Source organism: Phascolarctos cinereus, unplaced genomic scaffold (assembly GCF_003287225.1).
Source record: "Phascolarctos cinereus isolate Bilbo 61053 unplaced genomic scaffold, phaCin_HiC Scaffold_9;HRSCAF=440, whole genome shotgun sequence".
Taxonomy (NCBI): Eukaryota; Metazoa; Chordata; class Mammalia; order Diprotodontia; family Phascolarctidae; genus Phascolarctos; species Phascolarctos cinereus.
This window is the reverse complement of record NW_027556402.1, coordinates 219,467,207-219,488,294: the sequence shown is the minus strand read 5'-3', so window position 1 is coordinate 219,488,294 and position 21,088 is coordinate 219,467,207. Positions and strand designations below refer to the sequence as shown.

Genomic DNA, 21,088 nt, shown 5'->3' with positions numbered 1-21,088 from the left:
ATAGCTTGGAATACAAAGAAAAAGTGAATAGTCGCTGCCCTCAAGGAGTTTACCTACTACTTAAGGAAACCACACACACACACACACACACACACACACACACACACACACACACACACACACACACGGTATATATAAAAGGGATGCAGGATAACTTTAGAGAGAAGGTACTAACAGGCTGAGAGCCCATAAAAGGCCTCCTCCAGAAGTGGTGCGAAGCTGAAGTTTGAAGAAAAACAGGGATTCTAAGAAGTAGAGACAGAGTAGATACTAGGCATGGGAGCAGCAGATGGATTATCATGGGCCAAGAACAACCAGTAGGTCGATATGGTGGGTAGAGTGAGTAAGAAGGGACTAACGCGCCAGAAGAAGGGAAAGATAGGAGGAAGCCAAGCAGTGAAGAGCTTTAAAGGCTAAACACAGAACTCTACATTTGATCCTGGAGTTAACAGGGAGACACTACAGTTCACCGAATAGGAAGAATACGATCAAGATCTACACTTGAGGAATATCACTTTGCCAACTTTGTGCAGGATAGACTGGAACAGGGAGAGACTTGAAGCATGGAGACCAATTAGAAGGCTATTACAGTACTTCAGGAGAGAGGGGATGAAGGCCTTTAGAGAGTTGGGTGGATGTGTACACGCACGTGTGTGGGGATGGGGGGGGGAAGAGTGCGTGAGAGAGTGTGTGTGTGTGTGTGTATGTGTGTGTGTGTGTGTGTGTGTGTGTGTATGGAAAGAAGAACACACAGATTAAGAGATGTGGAGAAAGAAACAAGATATGACCAACGACTGGTTAGCTGAGGTAAAAGAGAGGTTGTGAAAAGTGAGGAAAGATGAGGGGGCCCTACCCAGAAATAGGAAAAGTCTGGAACAGTGATAGGTTTGGAGGGGAAAGACGCTGTCGCATACTCCCTAATTATCTCACATTGTCTTTATTCTCATGCTCACTGTGAGCACTGCAAGAGGAGAGGACCAAGTATCCAAGGGATGGCATCTTCTGAAACCAACTAGACCAACTGTCAGCTCTCTCCTTTGCTGGTCCTAAGAATTTGTGAGCTTTCCCTCTAGCACCAACTTTCTTGTGCCTTCTGGTTTCATTTACCACAAAAACAGCAAAATCCTTCAGTTCTCCATGGCATGTCAATCTGGTGATTTCTAGACAAAGATCATGTATAGTACCTACAGTTAAGTAAATATTTAAAAACAGTTTAAAAACTGTGATTCTTAGCACCTTTTGCCCACCTCTTTGCTCATCACGTAAGTACGGTCATGGTCCTCTTTTATTTTTCTTTTTTTCATAGACACTCTGTGAGTTCATCATACGGGCAAGTCTACTGGTCATGGATCCTCTCTGCACTTAGCAGGGTTGGCCCTCAGATAACAGATACAAACCCTCACTAGGTTATACTCAAAGGGTTTACTGGCATTGCCTTTTAGGAATTAGGTTCAGCTCCATGCTGTGTTGAGGTAGGAAGATTGAAAGGTGGATTCCTAGCTACCCTTCCAAAGTGAATTCTAATGCCAGGTCCTCCAGCAAATTTTCCCATACTCTTTCAGAGTTTCATGACCTTTTCCCACAGAAATGGAAATGATTGCCTAGAGTCACAGAGTCAGTATCTGCCAGACGCTAGACTTAAGTCCATGAGAGAGGTGATGAAGGGGGAGCTAGGGGGCGCCATAGTACACAGAGTGCTGGGCCTGGAATCAGGAAGGCATTCATCTTCCTGAGTTCAAATCTGGCCTCAGACACTTGATAGTGCGTGACCCTCGGCAAGTCACTTTACCCTGTTTGCCTCAGTTTCCTCATCTGTAAAATGAGCTGGAGAAGGAAATGGCGAACCACTCCAGTATCTCTGCTACTAAAACTCCAAACAGGGTCACAAAGATCAGATATAACTGAACAACAAAACTTAAGTCCAGACCCTTTGGATTCCAAGACCAACCACCCCTCTAGCCACTTCACTATGCTAGTTCTTAATTTAAGAACAATAGCTCCCAAATCAAAAGAGGGCCAGAAAAGTACGAATAAATCAGGAATCAATAACTAAAATGGATTAAGGAAAGCGAGGCACTTTGGGTGGCAAAGATGCTAAAGTTTAGGTTGATGTAATGATAAGCACCCTGATACTAGAAACACACTACAAGATGGATCAGATTGAATCCAAAATGTTATGTTCCTGTTACTAGACAGAAAGAACCCTTACTTTGCCACTGGCAAATGCCACTTGCAAATGCCACTCCCTCCCCCCAATATACTTCTAATATGAGAGAGAGAGAGAGAGAGAGAGAGAGAGAGAGAGAGAGAGAGAGAGAGAGAGAGAGAGAGAGAATTAATTTTCCTTCACATATCAAGATAATGGCACTAATTATTTGTTATGCATTGTATAATTAGGAGAATGGTAGTGGAAAAAGACAGAAAATCCCACTAAAGAAGTCTATTAAAACATTTAAATTAAATTAAAAAAAATACTTACCAGATGCCCTACTAAAATCTATGATACAAGTTTAGGACAAATTTTACTTTTTTCTAAGCAGCACAGATGTGCTTTCCTAACTAGTTTCTTTAGCTTATTAGCTTCGTAAGGTCAAAATTAGGTCAACTTGCACCAAAATTACTTAGAACTGATTTAATACTCAGTAATGAGCTTGGAGATGGCAGGTTTAGACTGTCAGAAGAATCTCAAAAGTCCTAAAGGGGGTTTAAGTACTATAATTGCAAAGAAATGTACTAATCTTGCCATTTTCTCAAACTAACAGAAAAATCTGAAGCTTGATTACAAAACAAAATGAAAACAAAGGCCAAGACTTAGCAACAGATTACTAAAGTTTCAAATGGGAATAGTTCTAGTCTTCATAATTACCTCGCTAGGAAAAATAAACAAAAAAACACTTAAAAGATTAATTCTTTAACCAACACAGCCTAAAAAAATTGAGTTAAATGTTTAAAGATTTGTTCTAGTTCCATCAAAAAGAGCAATAAAAACAATAAAAACCAAAATATTTCCTTTATTTTTTAACCCATTGCCTGATTTTCATTATAACCTTTCTGATTTCCATTGGGATTAAGGTTTATGTGTATCATGTATGTTTCATTGTTAACATATGTAGAGAAAGAAAGACAGATTCGTTCATTCAACAACCATTTATTAAGAACTATATGCATAGCACTGTAGCCACCTGAAAATTTCAAGATTTAGGTCAAAAGTTTTATCTACAACTCCAAAATCAGACTTCCTTTTCTACTACTCCATTTAGTATACTACTACTACTACTACTACTTGCATTGCATGAAACGGAATCTCTAGCTCCTGAATCACAGTCAAACTCTTCCGCCTGACATTCAGGGACCCTCTAAAATCAGTCTCTATTCTACTTTTCAAGCTTTATTTGACACTTTACCTACTCACATGTCTTATGATCAAGGAAAAATGGTTTATTTATTATTCCCTAAACACATTTTATGCCTTTGCTCAAAACATGGCCTACTGTGAGAATGTTTTTACTTTTCTGTCATTTGAAATGCTGTTCACTTTCTGAGGCTTAGCTCCCCCTTAAGAAGACTTCCATCTACCTTCAGCCAAAAGGATCCTTTTCTACCTCTCAATTTTCAAAACACTTTTTCTATACCTTACCTATACATTCACCACTCTCTATTTTTATTATATATATTTGTATACGTCTTATTCCTTTCTTATCCTAATTAGACTGCAATGTCCTAGAGGACAGGGGTTGTATTTTATTCATCTTTTTATATCTCCTAAACTTCTATCCCCTACCATTACTGCTAAGTGCTCATTAAAAAGTTTGTTGAATGAATTTTGTTTCCCTTTATTTATATTCATCAAATTAATATCATTGAATGAATGAACGCTTTGTTTCTAGTGGTTTTTAATTCACTTCACTAACTTCAGTATTAACTTACTTCAGACTCTCCCCTGAGAAATTTGGATATTCTGGTTCCTTTTAGAACTCTTCCTCTAATCATCTTTGTTTTTATTCATGAAGCTGTCACTAAGACATTGCACACTGCTATTGTCATCTCTGTCCATGTATACTCATTAATCTATCATTAGTTCTCTACATAGATCCAGATTTCTCTTAAAAGGGACAATAATTCGGGGCAGCTAGGTGGTGCACCGGATATAGCACTGGCCCTGAAGTCAGGAGGATCTGAGTTCAAATCCAGCCTCAGACCAAACACTTGTCACTTAGTAGCTGTGTGACCCTGGGCAAGTCACATAACCCTAACTGCCTTAAAAAAAGGGGGGGGGAGTGGACAATAATTTGCAAATGTCAACATAGCTACTTGAATTTAGGTTTTACGTAGACTTGTCACCCAAAACAACATCATTCCTGTATAAGAGGTTTGCATAAAAACAACAAGAGAGTTGATTTTAATTTTAAGTACAAGAATCATCTTTATTTTAGTAATATTTAGCTGAAAAAAAATGCTTGGAAAAATATTTCTGACCACTGTGGGGTTTTGGAGTGGGTAGAAATTTGGGTTCAATCCATGTACTACACGCACCATGATAACAAAATATAGGTATACAGGTTATATATGCCTATACAACATCTAATAAAAAAAAATTAGTTCAAAATTTAGTTGACTCATTTATTCAACAAGCACTATGATGAGCCTTACTAGGTACTTTGCATTGTAGTAGGGATGGATGGGGAGAGGGGAGCATAGAGGAGGTGGTTGTTGAGGTAGAAAAGTATCTGCCATCATCGAGTTTAGAAAAGTAGCTAGAAAGTGAATATAAGTGCTGAATATCACTCTGGTTATCACTCCTGTAATGGCTATAGTCTGCTCCCTTTCTCATTTTGATCCCCATTTGGTGAATGAATTAGTTCAACTGTACACTGTCATCTTCTCTTGAGTCCATTGACCCTTTACCTTATCACTGATCTTACCCAAGCAAACCTCAGCCTTGGATTAAGTCATCCACTGTCTTTTCTGTGCTGATTAAGTCCACTACAAATTTATGTTATGTAATCTCAGCTGCACTCTCACTGTAATAAGGCAGTCCTTTTGAGCCTCCCTATTTGACTCACTAGTCCTCTCAACCACAGCAATTTTCTGAACTCTCCTCTTTCTCCTCAAATGCCCCAAAGCTGCCCTGTCCCCACCCTCACACCTGAGAACTTGGTCTCATGTTAAACAGGAAAAACATGAGGCAGTTCCAGGTGCATCTTGTCCCCATCTCACCTCCTACCCCAAAAATGCCTTTCCTCCAGTGTCTCCTCCTTTGCCTTTTCACACATGAAGAGGTGGCCTTTTTCCTTGCCAAGGTAAATCCTTCTCCCTGCAGATGTGACTCCAATCCACCTCATCTTCTTCAACATAATGTCCACTTGATCATCCCCAATTTTTCACTTAATATTAAATTTTTCTGTCTATTGACAACGCTTCCTTACTGCCTACAAACATGCAATGTCAACCCTATTCTTAAAAACTTTCACTTGATCTGTATGTTTCTGATAGCTATCATCCTCTAATTCTTCTCTCTTTTGTGACTAAAGTCCTTGAGAAAGCTATCTCTAATCAAGGCATCTACTGCAAGTCTCTCCCCATTCCAGTCCAACTTCTACTCAGCTGTCAAACTTATCTTCCTAAAGCTCATCCCCACCCCCTCCAAACTCCAGGGGTTCTCTTACCTCTAGGATTAAACAGAAAATCCTCTATTTGGATTTTAAAACTTCCCATAACCTGGCCCCTTCCACTTTCTAGTTTTCTTATTTGCTCCCCTCCTACAACACGGGCCTTCTTGCTGTTCCTCACACAAGAAATTCCATCTCCCTACTCTGTGACTTTTTACTAGCTATGTCCCATGCCTGGAACACTTTGCATCCTTATCTGGGCCTCCTGGCTTCGTTCAAGTCTCGGCTAGAACCCCACTTTCTTTGAGAAGCCTTTCCTGATACCCCTTAACTCTAGCGCCTTTTCTGTGAGAGCACCTCCAATTTGTTCTGATACAGCTTGTTCGCATGTTTTCTCTGTCATTAGACTGTGCTATCCTTAAGGGCAGCGATGGTGTTTGTCTTTCTTTGTAGCCCCAGAGCTTGGCACAACGTCTAGCACATAGTAAGCGCCTGTTGATTGAGCAGAGATGCAGAATAAAGCAATACTGTACAACTGTATAATTAGCATTAAGATTTAAAAACTCACAAAGAAGTACTATATTATACTTCTATAGGTTTCAAGTTTCAGCTTTTCAACACATTAAAAATTGTCAATAAGAGAAAGGATTTAAATGTTCATTACCTGGAAGTTAGGTAGGTTGATATGATGAATGAACTGTCAGGTACTAACTAAAAGTTTACACTCTATCATAAAATGAAAGGTAATTTTATTCAAACTGTTGATAAGACTACATGATAAAGTAAAAAAAATCTGAAATGTATATATTTTTTACTGTCATTCATAAGAAAATTTGTTAGGACAGCATCCTCTAATGAGGACAAAAATATATGGTAACGATGTTATCCCCCCAAAATAAAATGCAAATGGATTTCTATAACACAAAACCTTAAATAAACAAAGCCGTATTATTTTAGTTTCTCTTTAATTGTGGGCAAAAAGATTTTTTCTCATATTGAAAGATTCTTAATCTTGAGAAAGCCAACTAAACTAATATCAGTCTAGCACATACACACTACTGGAAATAAAACATGAGATGCTCTTAGCATTTTGGTGCTTCAAAAAAAAAACTAATTTACTCCTTAATTTTTTTAATTAGGCCACAGATTCAGAATCTCATTTGGCAAGAAATGGCTATGCATACATTAAAAGGGGGCTTAAGTGCTCAGAGAATTTGGATATTTTTATACCTTGTAGCTATTCACAAAATTTCCAAGCATAACAAAAGGCAATAAAATCCAAATTTAAATTTGCTTTAAGATATGTAGAGAAAATTGCAGGCTTATATGCATTACGGACTATTTTTGCCATTACATGAAAATAAAGAATACCTACTCCATTTTCAGATACTAGGTTCTAGGGATGATTACAAAAAAAGAAGTCTAAGGATATTTATTTCTAACATGCTTTGGGCATATGCTGAAATTCTCTCAAAACTCTCACCTTTTCAATGCTCTCCCAGTTTCTCTGATTACATTAAAGAGACAGCCTCAGTCAAGTACTCATTGCCTTTAACCTCTCTTTAATGCCTTGTAGCTTCAGATTTTTTCCAACAAAGTACAGCTGCTAATCTCTCTTTTAATAAGGAAGGTATGTTTCAGGTTTTGCTAACAGGAGCAGCCCGAGATACAGTTTGGGAAAATATATCTGTAGACATGTGTGTCAGGCCTGTAGTGATAAATGTGGGAAGAAGAGATAGGTTGCTAAGACCAATAACGGGTGGTCAAGGCTCTTGCAGAATATTCAAAATCTTGACTCTTTAAACGCATTTATTCTGTAGATGTTTCTGAAGGTCCTTTTAATAATGTAAAAGTTTTTACACATCAATGACCAAACTTAGATTGTACAATTATCCATTTACCTTTTTTTCTATATACTTTTCCTCTCTAGGCCACTTATGGCACGTACCACTTAATAGGACAATAACCAATAAAAATATATGTCTAATGTGAAATCAAATTTGGAATAAAAACTTAAGGTGGCAATATTAAACAAGTGCGATATTATAACATTATTTCTGCTTGCTCTTTGCAAGGAAAAATAATTCACATTTTCCCTTGGTACTTTTTACTTAGCACATGATCAAATGCAGAAAATAAACTGCCTTTTGGAAATTCATTCTACTTCAACACCAGAACTTCCTCTGAAGTTCAGCTAATTGACTGAAACTATTTCATTTATGCCCCTCTATTCTAGTAATTACTCTAAGAGAAATGAAAACATATAAAGAGTGATTTTGTACATGTCAATATAAAAGATATTTTACTTCAAAACACATAGAAACCAATTGTATTATTACATATTAGAGAACACGTATAACGGTTTACCATGCATATTAACACACACAAAAGCACAGATATAAAATTCCAACAAAATTCAATAAACATCATGTGTAAAACTGAAATTAAAAGAGGAAAGCTTTTTGCCTTTAAGGTCTTTAATTTGGAAGCCTATGAATTTGTATGTATTGTATTTTAATTTATGCAAAGAGTACAGATATTATAGAGAAGTACTGACAACTCAGCATTCATTTTTACTAGGAGAAATGCTGTTATTTTTCACAAATCTTCAGTCAATATTGTGTTCTTTCCATCCCTCTGAAGTAGTCTAGGATTTACAGAATTTAGCCTGCAATTTTTGACAGCTAAAATACTTCAATCATAAATACCAAAGAGTATAAAATCTTGAGGAATGGAGGGGGGGAGGATCAGATTTTAAGACTTTTCTTTTGACTAATCAAGTACATAAAATTGGTAGTGACATAAACGTTGGGTAGTTTTCAAAATTATAGGACTAGCTTTGACAAAAAGATGTTAGGAAACCAAATCAAAAAACTTCTTTTTTTTTTTTTTTGCTTTTTGGTGAGGCAATCAGGGTTAAGTGACTTGCCCAGAGTCACACAGCTACTAAATGTCAAGTGTCTGAGGCCAGATTTGAACTCAGCTCTTCCTTACTCCAAGGTCAGAGCTCTATCCACTGTGCCACCTAGCTGCCCCTCAAACAACTTCTTTACAAAATATTTACTGAGGGGTGGCTAGGTTTTCAGTGGATAGAGTACTGGCTCTGGAGTCAGGAGGACGTGAGTTCAAATCTGACCTCAGACACTTGACACTTAGTAGCTGTGTGACTCTGGGCAAGTAACTTAACCCCATTGCCTAGCCAACAAAAACAAAAACAAAATATTTACTGAAATGATAAGTCAGCAAAGATGTCCTGCTCCTCTTGAACTACTTAAATGTCCTATGCTAAATATACATAAATGGCAAATCAAAATTTAAAAAAAAATTAACAAAGATACTTATTTAAGTCATTCAAAAACATCACTTTGAATCAACATTAACTTTTATGGGTATACCTTATACTATATAATTATGTGTTCCCTTAAAGTTATGAATCAGATTTTGATAAATTTTTTAAATTTAGTAGAGGTACTCACTATAAAAAAGTAACTCACAACTCAAAGAAAATACTCTGCCCAAAGAACTCAGCAATGAATCTTTCTGTATTACAAATATTCACCGATAAGTACATCAGTTAAACTCAGGTGAACATATATCACATTTTCTTGATTATAATACTCCAAGTTACCTAATAAAGGTAAAGACTGTTCTATGAAGAAAAAAAAAAGCTACATGTGGGAATTTTCTGGGATAAATCAAAATCACTTAAAGAATAAAATCATCCCTAAGACTAGGCTTTAACCCTTTGACCTAACAATAGCACCTCTAGGGCTGTATCCCAAAGAGATCATAAAAATAGGAAAAGGACCCACATGTACAAAAGTATTTATAGCAGCTCTTATTGTGGTGGCAAAGAATTGGAAATTGAGGGAATGCCCATCAACTGGAGAATGGCTGAACAAGTTGTGGTATATGAATGTAATGTCTATACTATTGTGCTATAAGAAATGATGAGCAGGCAGATTTAAGAAAAAAGTGGAAAGACTTGTATGGACTGATGCTGAGTGAAAGGAGCAGAACCAAGAGAACGTTGTACACAGTAACAGCCATGTTGTGTGATGACTAATGTTGATAGATTTAGCTCTTCTCAGCAATGCAAGGATCTAAGACATCTCCAAAGGTCTCATGATGAAAATGCTATCCACATCCAAAGAAAGAACTACAGAGTTTGAATGCAGATCGAAGCATACTATTTGTTAGTTTTTTTTCTTCTGTTTTGTTTTGTTTCCTCTTTCTGGTGGTTTCTTCTATTGCTTCTAATTCTTCCTTACAACAACACTAATGTGAAAATATGTTTAATGGGAATGTACACATATAGCCTATATCAGATTACGCATAGTCTTGGGGAGGGAGGGGGAGAAAAATTTAAAACTCAAAAGCTTATGGAAGTGATTGTTGATAAATCAAAATAAATTTTAAAAAATTTTTAAAAAAGACTAGGCTTCAGAGGACAAATAATAAGAAATACTAATGTATACTCTTTTAAACCACCTAAAAAGGGGATTGGATGCTAATAGTATTTATTAGGGGAAAATACACCATTTTGCCTTTTGGGATGAAAACACGTGCTCCAAAGGAACAATAACAATGAAATGGGGGGAGAAGGGAATGGAATATACAAAGGGAAAATCACTACATAAACATTATCATTTTTCACACTGATCTAAACTAACTTTTCTGAGGTTTACCAATCTGTTAGAACAGATCTGTTTCACAGCCTTGTACAGGCAAATGTGGACTGTCGAAGGCAATTGTTTTCTTCATTTATCACAACCGTATAATTAATGTACTATCCCACCACACAATCAACCACAATTCGAGTGAAACAATGAGGGTAGAATTAGATGGCTTACCGTACACATGGACAGTTTTGTGATTTTCAGGGTGAAATCTGAAGAAAACTCGAGATCAGGGACACATGCAGTATGACAATCTATATGCTACCCAGAAAAAAAAAAAAGAAAAAAGGCTTTGTAAAAAATACTATCATATGCCACATGAAAGGCAGGATGTCTTGTATTACATAAAAGGGGTTATTATAAACTATGAATGCCAGTTGGAAATATGTTTGCAGTTATAGTTAATTTCTAAATAAATGGGCTAGTAATGAAAAGCAGTACATTTGTGGAATTCATTTCTGTACTTGCATTTGAATATGGTTTTGTTATTATGGGAATTTATAACAAAGCAAACTAAATATGGCACTGTAAAACCCAACTCTAGAAAAACTGGCAAACTGCCTAGTTTTTCCTTTCTGTCCCATTACATGACTCTTCCTACTCCCCATTTCACAATAGTCCAAGTGCTGTTTTGGGTACCTCTCTTCTAAACCTGTCTGTTTGTTTAGTATTTTCTCAAAAAAGAGAAGAGAAGGTTTATGATTCCAGTTCAGAAAGAATTCCAAAGTAACTTGAGCCTTGGTTAGTATATTGCAAGGTAACTTTAAAAGACACACTTCACCAAATTATAGCATGCACATACAGATGTTAATCTTACAGTTTATGCTTAAGAACAATTATCTGTAGGCTCAGGGGAAGTATGGTTGGTTGCCACTAAACCATCTTTAGTTGTACTTTTTCTTTCTTTGACTGACATAAGCCACTACATTCTGGTATCATTGATAACTTCAGCTGAGTAGATCAGAACTCAGCAAATACCATGCATATAAATATTGCAAATGTTCTTAGCTGAAATGTCATACCTCTGATACTTAAAAACCTCGACTAAAAGCTGATATCTCATTGCATCATGGAGGTGATGCTGAATTATCAAAGACCACAGACAATAGAGTTTAAGTTTTTAAAAGTCCTACAAATCTCAAATCTCTTAGTATGGGTTCAAAGACAACTGGACAGCATATCGGGCAGGAGAAAACTGGCCTACCTACATGTAGAGGCTGGCTGCCAGCCTGTTCACAGATGATGGACTTTTTTAGCCATGGAATTCTCCAGGGTTAAGCTCCTAAGATTGAGAAGAACTACAATTTGTGCTAGGGAGAGAAGTACCCATACTGACCAGAATCACAAATCCTTTAAGAATGTAAATGACTGAAAATACTTAAAAGGATTTTAACGTTTTCACCCCAATTCAAAACCAACATATTAAAATATACTCTGCAAACGTGATATACATATCATGTATATTCAAATTCAAAAAGCTTTTGGTAATTAAGCCTTCTCTTAATTCTTTTTTTCATGAGGAGGAGAAATCTGTTAGAAGTTTAGAAGTAGTCAAATGGAAAATCACATCTATATTTAAGAAATTACTAAAGAAATAAGTTTAACATTAAGTATGAGAAGGCTTGTGTCGTAATCAGCCATTTTCAATTCTTTTGGTCTTAAAATTCTCTTCTACTATTTATTCTTTGCAGTTCTTGGCAGTAAGCAAAGGGATCACTAGAGAGCGAAATTAGTTTCCCCTTTCCAGCCTTGGGGCTGAATTGACTACCTCTATGGCACTCCTCCCCAGGGAGAAAGAGATGAAGATAAATCTCTGAATACCTAAGAAGGCATCTACAAAGTAGTGTATCAAACTATTCTATGATCACCAGACTGGCCACAATTTTGCTTTGAGCTTTTGTTAAAAAGCTTAATTTCTGTTACACGATGCTGAGTAAACAACATTTGATGAACACCTACCTATTTTGTACACATCAATGTATTAAGTGCTTTAGGGTTGGGGTGTGGACACAAGAAACAGAGGATATAATTTTGGCCCTAATTTCCTCAAACAACTGTTATTTGATTAACCTATAGGGAGGAGGAAAAGAAGAAACATTTAGGATGTGGTCAAGGAAAGTCAGGTTAATTTCCACTCTTCAGTTACTACACTGTCTTGTTGTAACACACAGTTATAGAATGTAGTTTGACTGATTAACATAAAGAAATCAACATGGCAAAGGGGATAATCTTAAGGTAAAGATACAGCTGCAAAATAAGAATATTGTCATAGAACTTAAATTCTGTGAATAAGTTCCTTGGCACCACTTGGTCAAAGAAAAGCTCAGGAAAGCAGACTCTGAAATGGTAGTGAACAAGGGAAAACTAGGATTATAAGGGAGCTCTGATGTGGCAGGATACTCTACAGCTAAGTTATCATTTAGACCAGAAGGTGGAAGCAGAAGAATTATAGAAGAAACAGAAGAAAACTTTTTGCCTTGCCTCACCCAAAATAAGAGAGCTAGAAAGTAGAGAAAAACAAAGCAATACATGCAGAGTCTGACCCTGGAGGGCTGTGAAGCTGGGTATGGGTAGTTTGAGTTTTGTAGACTATGAAGTAATCAAGAAGGCATGCCACAGTCAAACTAGCACATAAGGATGATAAACCCAAAGGCAGTGTTTTGAGTAGACACTGGGAAACAGTTCAGTGGTTTGGTGACAAAAGGAAAAAGAGAGTGGATTCAATGCAAATATTGAATCATTTAGCAGATGAAAACAAACAAAAATACTAGAGTTATTATTGTAAATAAGTAAATATAGTATACATGTTTGGGATAGTACCTTAATTTCACAGGGTTCTGAAATAATCGTCTTTGCATCCAAAACTTCCACAACAGCTTCTGGAATAACTGCTTTCTTCATGCATGACATGTTGAACCCATACACATCATCCCAGAAAGCAATCCTATCCGCATGTCTGTTTGGATCTCCCACTGCCACGAGGCTGATTGTACAAATGTCAGGATAGACTGTAAGAAAAGAATATATACCATGTCAGTAATTTAGCATCACTTCCATTTAAGAAGGGATGGTGTTGTTTTTCTAAAATTAAACAAATATGTAATGCTAATTGGTAGGGCCTGACCTTGAATGATAAAAATGATCAAAATGTCACAAATGGAAGGACCCTAGAGATGATACAGTCCAATGCCCTTATTTTTCAGATGAAGAAACTGAGGCTCAGTGGAGTTAAGTGATTTGCCTAAGGTCACATAGCTAGTGAGAATGGTCTTCAAATTTTGTTGTAGTTTTGAAGTGCTCAGAAAAAAGCCCTCAAATAAGCTCTGAGTTAGCTTCTTTAGAACACAGCCATTCGTAACGCCAGCAGTCATCATCCTAGTTACCTCTGAAAGCAGATGACATAGTATCAGATAAAACAGGATTAGGTAACTGGAATCATCCAATAAAGTCAGAAGAAAGTTTCGTAAGTGCCACTTATTAAATATTCAAGTTTACTCTATAAATTCCTTAAACAATTAAGGAAAAATATATTAATTTTTAAAAGTAATGAAAATGAATAATTTTACACCAACAGTGCATTTGCCTTTAGCTGTTTGCCACTAAAGAAGTAACTACCAAATATTTCATTTCAATGTTCAAATATTAGAAACTAGGGTTTTAATTTTTTTTTCTGCATAAGGAAGTCTAAATTAAGTTTCCTCTTTTCTCCTAAGTAAAAACAAACAATAAGTTTGAGTTTTCTTAAGGATTTGAAAGAGAAGCTTATTAGAATGTCACAAAGTAAAAGAAAATTTGAAATACAAATCATTTCCTCCCACGTCAAGAAATAAAAACAAAGAGAAACATAATCACAGACATTAAAAGCAAATTTCTTTTAGATGGCTGGGTGTCAGACTTTTGAAGTCAGTCTCAGTACAAAAAAGCATTCCACTCCACCAAGATCCTCAGCAACTCAAAGCTAAAGTAAGATCTTGATTGTCTTGAACATTAACAGGTTAAATTTCTTGTGTCAGAAGCACAACTTGAAGTCAAGTCCTTCTTACTTCAAGGCCTGCCTCTATCAGTCACATGTTCCATAAAATTGGAAAAGTAATTTATACCATAGATCTAATTAACTAGTGTACTTTGAAAGTAAAGATATTTTCCTGCAAAAGAAAAATACAAGTTCCTGTTTCTTTAGAGTCTAAGGATATAGAAGTGAGATAAGCTTCTCATTAAGTTATAACTCTATAAAGACCAATAAGAAGAGTGATATTAATGTGTCGACGATAAAGCAGTTTATTTTTCTATACTTAACAATAATCACCTAGAAAGAATATCTAGTGTTAACTGATATGGCTAAATATTTTCTGATATATCTCCATTTGCTTCATCAGGAAGGTATATCAACTGTATTGTACCACTAACTTTCATGCTCTGAATTTTGGGCTGTTTTTGTGAATCACAAGTACCTTCCTCTCAGTGAATGAAAGCTGAAAGCAATTTTGTCTAAAGAAATTCTTTAGTGATAACTATGTGGGACACACACACACAACACACATAAACGGCTTTAAATCTTAAGTGTGCTAATAAAAGCTGAAGTCAAATTCCTGCAAAATGTTTAGAAAATTCTTGAATTTTGTAATTTCATTTAAAAACTCTGAGGAGCTTTTACAAATGCTACTGAATTCTACATCTAAATATTCTTGTGGAGTAGACTCACTACTATGAAAATGATTTATTTTCTCATAAAAAAGAAAGTTCATTTTTGGTTTCTACTAGTCAATTCTATGAAAGTAGTTTAATTTACAAATGTCAATATCGTACTTTCATAAACAGATCAAATGTAATGAATGTGATTCTACCTTTTCTAATAGATTTTACATTTTTCTGTCTTGAAACAGGTTTTAAAATATTTAAATTAATTCCTAAGTACTGATCAGATTCCCTCTATTTCCAAATCTCTCACAGCTAGCTAAAAAAAATTTAGGCCATTTGCCACTCCTTTCAGCTTCTGATTCTGACACATTTGTCATTTGATTTTGGTCTGATAGAAGCTATAATTGAATAATTATTCCTTCTCACAGGTGAAATTAACAAAGTGCTGATTGGACAAAGCACACTGTTAGCAGCCCGTTTACAAATTCATGGCTTTGACATCTGTGTCCTTCTCGACTCACTGCCCAGAATTCATTTGTCACCAGAACATCTCACGTGGTGAACAGATTAAGATGGGAAATCCTTTATTCCTCAGAGATGGCTCACAAACTTTGGAATATTAAAGGAAATGATTATAATATTGCAAGCATGTAGAAATAATTTCAAGTGAATACCAACATCACCTGGTTATGGAAAAACAACCAGAAGATGCAAGGGACAAGAAAAAGAAGGGAAACTAAATGAGCATTATTTGCAGTTATGGAAGCGAAGTTAAACTGTTTTTCATTAGATAGGATCCCAAAAACATGGGAAAACGGAAGTCCGTCACTGAAGCCCACTAGAGAGAAAAATGGAGATGGAGACAACATTCAAATCCATACTCACATACACAATGTGTATGCACAGGCATGCCTCAGAGGTGTTGTGGCTTTGGTTCCAGACCACTGCAATAAAGTGAATATCTTAATAAAGTAAGTCACAAATTATTTTGGTTTCCCAGTACATTTAAAGAAGTTAGGTTTACACTATACTGTAGTCAATTAAGTGTGCAACAGCACTATGTCTTTAAAAAAATACGTTCCTTCATTAAAAAATACTTTATTGCTTAAAAATGCTAACCATCATCGGAGCCTTCAGCAAAACATAATCTTTTTGCTGGTGGAGAGTCTAGCCTCAATACCGATGGCTGCTGATTGATCAAGGTGGTGGTTGTTGAAGGCTAGGGGTAGCTGTGGCAATTTCTTGGAGAGGGAATGAGACAAGGGATGGCCCAGTCAGTGGAGCAGTCAGAACATACAGGACACTTATCAATGAAGTTTGTCATCTTACATGGGTGTGGTTCTTGGTGCCCCAGAACAATTACAATAGTAACATTGAAGATCACTCATCATAGATCACCGTAACAGATACAATAATAAGGAAAAAGTCTGAAATGTTGCAAGAATTACCAAAATGTGACAAAGAGACACATGACATAAGCACATGCTTTTACAAAAATGGTGCTGATCAACTTGCTCAATGCAGGGTTGCCACAAACCTTCAATTTTTAAGGAAAAAAAAGGCAGCATCAGTGAAGCACAATAAAGTAAGACATAGCCATACGTGTATGTGTACACACATATATGTATATGTATTTGAAATAGGGAATAAAAAAATGAAATTCATACATGACTAGATTTCATGGTATTTTATAACAAATGAAGATAAAAACTATTACATATTAACAAATTCAAAATATCATACAAGGAGGTTCCAACTTACAAATAGTTTGTATTAAAAATGATACTTTTTATCTATTGTTATATGTATTAGAGGATATATGTTTTCCATAGAGTAAGCAAAGAATCTGTGATTTCATCAACATGTGGAAGTCCTTGTGTTGGAACATCATCACTAAGACAGATGGCATCCTCTTTATGACCAAGTAAATAAATTCCAGGGAGCTGACCTAAGTATTCAGTGGTAAAGCAGCTTGTCTAGAGCCTGCAGTGAGATCTGAACCCAGGTTTGCCTGGCTCCAATCCCAGCACACTATCCACTATCTATTCACCACACTACTTTTATTCCATAGAAACAATGTTATAAATTGTGGCTAAATTCTGGGGCTAGATCACAAAAATAACAGTTAACCCATAATATCGCTGAAACACGGTATGAAAACTAAGAATGCTATATTTGAAGCTACTTGGAGGAAAGTAGATTTAATTACATGCTGGAGATCTGGATAAGAATTCTAAAAGGAACATTTAAGTACATTCGAAGGCTTCAGAGTCTGAAGATAGTGATAATTCATTCTATCATATGACATATATTCCAAAAGTTTATTTTTTTTCCTGAGAAAGAAAAAATTCGGCCATGTGACTTCTAAGGTCTCATCCAAGTCCAGAATCCCAAGCATTTTACCTATGTCATAAATGCTACTTTTATGCTTACCATTATGGCCACTTTTTGATTAATGATGGAAGAAGGAAGTAAAGAGACAGACAGAAAATTTTCTTGGGGTTATTCAGAAAGTGAAGGTGGTAAAAAGATGTGATGTATGCATGAGAAAAATATCCAAGCTAGAATTAACTGTTAGCACTTTGCCAGCTTTAAAGCAATATATGCGTATGCTAGTTATCATCATCATCATCATCATCATTATTACTTTAAGAATGAGAAAGCAGGAGTATAGAATACAAAATATAATCAGTCTCTTGGAAGAGAAATCAATGACGTGGCGAGTAAGAAAAAACAGGGTTATAGAGTTTCTTGTACTAGCCAGACTAGTGTAGGATAGTTTTGCTGCTGTCTTGGAAGGGGTAACGGTCACTCTCAAGTAATAAGGAAATGAAAGTTTCCAAAATAAGTCCATCCTCTGTTATATTTTTAAAATTAATTTTCAGTGGTGCTGACAATAAAGTTCAACTTAAAACAAATGAAGTACCAGATGGTATATTTTAAGGCTATTGTGGTCACTAACCTTTAGAAACAAAGGCACCATTTTCCAGTGCACAAAACTTTTGGAGGGACATGCACAACAGGGGGAAACAAACAAACAAACACACAAAGAACGCCAAACAGGTAAACACTGAGCCTCCAAAGGTAGAGTCATCAGAGTTCAACAGGTCAGTCTCAATAAACACCAGACCTAAGGTCCAGGCTCCTCTCTCTTTTATCCACAAGCAGCTTCACAGTGAAAGAAAAGCTGGTGACTTTGTTACAGCTCTTCCCAACAGCTACTGACTTTGTGCCCAATATATCAACTACCTTGTCTTCCAGATGAAGTGGAAAAGGGGCAAAGCACAGTGGTCTCTGGGTAAGGAGGGGAAAAAAAAGTACGAAAAGTATACTGCCAATTGAAGAGGAGATATTCTCTGTATAATGTTGACCCAACTATCATTTAAAAATAATTATCATTATAACGTGGCAACAAAACCTCAAAATAAAGTTCCCTTTAACACAACTTTGTAAATATTGCTTTGATGTCATTTTGCCAATTGTCCGAGATGAAAATTGGAAGAAGGTTCATGGCATTTTAAGTTCACTGGTCCCCACAACTTTGCTTTGCCTAACACCAAGTTTTCACAGAAAAAAATTAATGACAACATGCCAAATTATTAGCAGTACAATTAAATCAGATTTTTAGAATTTCTTCACTTTTAAAAAACATTACAGCTGCATCAATAGCAAATAAGAGTTGCAAAGCAAGGTTCTTCTTGCAAGGAGACATGGCATATTTCTAGGGATGGCAAGAAGGCCTCTTTTCCCCTCAAAATATCTGCTGAACCTGTACTTAGCCAGTGCTGGATAAAACTTTTTTGCTTTATCTCTAGACTCCTGCTTCCTTGCTGACCCCCTCCTCACACATCCACTAAGATTGGCTCCCTATTGCCTCCAAATCAAAATACAAAATCTTCCCCTTCCCTCTGAAAGCCCTTCATAACCTTCCCGCCGCCATCCCCAAACTTTTCAGACTCCTTACACCTCCCTGCACGTCTGTCATCAGCGACAGACACTGCCCTCTCTCTTGCTCCTTGCACAAGCCCCTCCCTCCTCCTAGTCTGGGCATTTTCACCGACTCTCTCTTATGCCGGGAATACTCTTTCCTCTCAATCTTTATTTCTTGGATTCCTTCACCTCTGAGTTAAACCCTCGCCTTCTGCAGGAAGCTTTTCCTGGTCCTTCTTGATCTTAGTGCCTCCATTCTGAGACGATCACCTCCCACTGATCCTGGATATACACTGTTTGTGCACAGCTGTTTGCACATTGCCTCCTTTAGACCAGGAGCTCCTGGAGGGCAGGGACCGGCTGTGGGTTTGTTTCCGCCTTTCTTTGCTTCCCCAGCTCTCAGCACAGCACTTGGCGCGCTTGCTCGCTGGCAGTATTTGTGCGTCTGAATCTTCATTCCTTGAAATAAAACGAGCTGCTTCTTCCTTAAGCTGTCCAGGTCTTTCTTCTCCAGGAAAAGCCTCAGCTTATACCACTTAGTTTCAAATAGTCTGTTCAGTGGTCCTTCTTCCTTCCCTTTCCTATGCCACATTCTGCCAGCTGTGATTCCTGTCTGCCTTTTAAGATCCCTTCTTTCTGGGTTTACCTTTAAGTCTTTCTTGTTTCCCCTCAACTCCCAAAGGAATATTTCATCCTTTCTAATACCTGGAAATGGGATAGAGCTCCTTGAGCCCTTTAACCTTCTTTTCTAAAACGGAAATTAGCCTGAACCTTGAACATACACAGTAGTTATCTGGACTTGTCTCTTTGCCCTTCGTATTTGCTAGAAGTGAAAGACTATTTTTATTTGTAGCTCTTGTGCCAGCTCTTGACCCTACCTGTCTAGCTGGAGGCTTCCTCTCTTTTCTCCCAAGATGCTTTATCTTGCCTTTGATTAGCAATTAGTACATTGAACCGGCACTTAGTCCTGACAGAGTGTTAGACAACAAAAAAACATGTAGCTTTTATAGACATTTCACACATGCTTTGAAGAGAAAAGACAAGAGAAGAGAAAAAAAAGACATAGTATATGCCTTGGTGTGAATGAATTTATTAGAGCCCTCCTAAGAGAAGATTGTCACAGATGGCAGAGATGGAAAAAAGAAAGCTCAAACGAGCACCTGAAAGGTGAGGACAGAGAAGAAACCATCAGCGTTGGGGTGGGGGACTCATAGAAGACAAGTTCTCTGACTTCACAATTTTGCTTCTACCTAGCTATATCAGTGAATATAGAATGAAATGTTAATTCTTAGTTGCATTATTACATTATGTGGAATAATTTAATTGAACTTTACTCTCTAGATCTTTTACATATCAGTCTTTTATCCCTTAATATTTTGTTTATAACATTCTAATTGATGGCAAGTACCCAAATAGATCAGAGAGCACTGATGCGAATTTCCTTCCAATAATCCAGTAACCCATCCATTTCTCCCTATGCTATATTATTCCTGTCCATATCTTCCATAGTTTGACACAAGGGCCCACTCAATATACTGGGTGATGGTGGGGAAAGGGGTCTTCCCTTTCTCCTGATATCTTGACCATAATATTAGAGAACACAGTCTTGTCCATTACTTACTTATCTCTTGCTCTCACCAAATGACTAGTTCATTTTTAAAAAGTCATATTCTTCTCTTATGACATTGTATATGGTTTTGTGGTAGCTCTTTATTTATTACGTGATGCAACTTTCTCATTACCATCCTCTGCTACCATGGTATCTTATTTGGATGTTTCATCATGTGGATGTGGACCTAGGTTCTCCAGAAGTATGTCTGTGGAATACAAGCAGATTCTATCATTCTGGAAATGCAATTATTGCTACATACTGAGTCTGCTTTCCCTCTAGTTAAATACAGAAGTTAGTTATCACTACACTGGTCACTTGGTTATGAATTCTTTGACTATGGACATGAAACAAAGAAAAACTGGTTGCAAGTATGAAAAAAAACCTTAGTGGTTCTGAAATGTTAACTTAGTGAAGCTATGTCACATAAAAAGCACTGCCCAAGTAGATACAGAATATTCTCACACCCAATGCTAGGGCTATACCGGAACCAAGAAATGATGACTGAGAGAACCTTAACTACTAATGACTACTATACCTATTCTCCCACCCTTACAAAATCTTCCTGGAGTAAGTAGGCTTTCACAAATAATATTCAGCCTTAAAATAGATATTTTTATCAT

General features: G+C 36.7%; 1 protein-coding gene across 1 annotated transcript in view; it reads right to left on the bottom strand.

Moving 5' to 3' along the window:
* Positions 1-21,088, bottom strand: part of PRMT3 (protein arginine methyltransferase 3) — a 149,408-nt gene that overhangs the window by 38,898 nt on the left and 89,422 nt on the right. Inside the window, exons 12-13 of the mRNA XM_021001936.2 lie at positions 13,109-13,296; positions 10,463-10,549 (exon numbers count right to left, since the gene is read on the bottom strand). Coding sequence (XP_020857595.1) covers positions 10,463-10,549; positions 13,109-13,296 — 275 coding nt within the window. The remainder of the gene's footprint in view (positions 1-10,462; positions 10,550-13,108; positions 13,297-21,088) is intronic.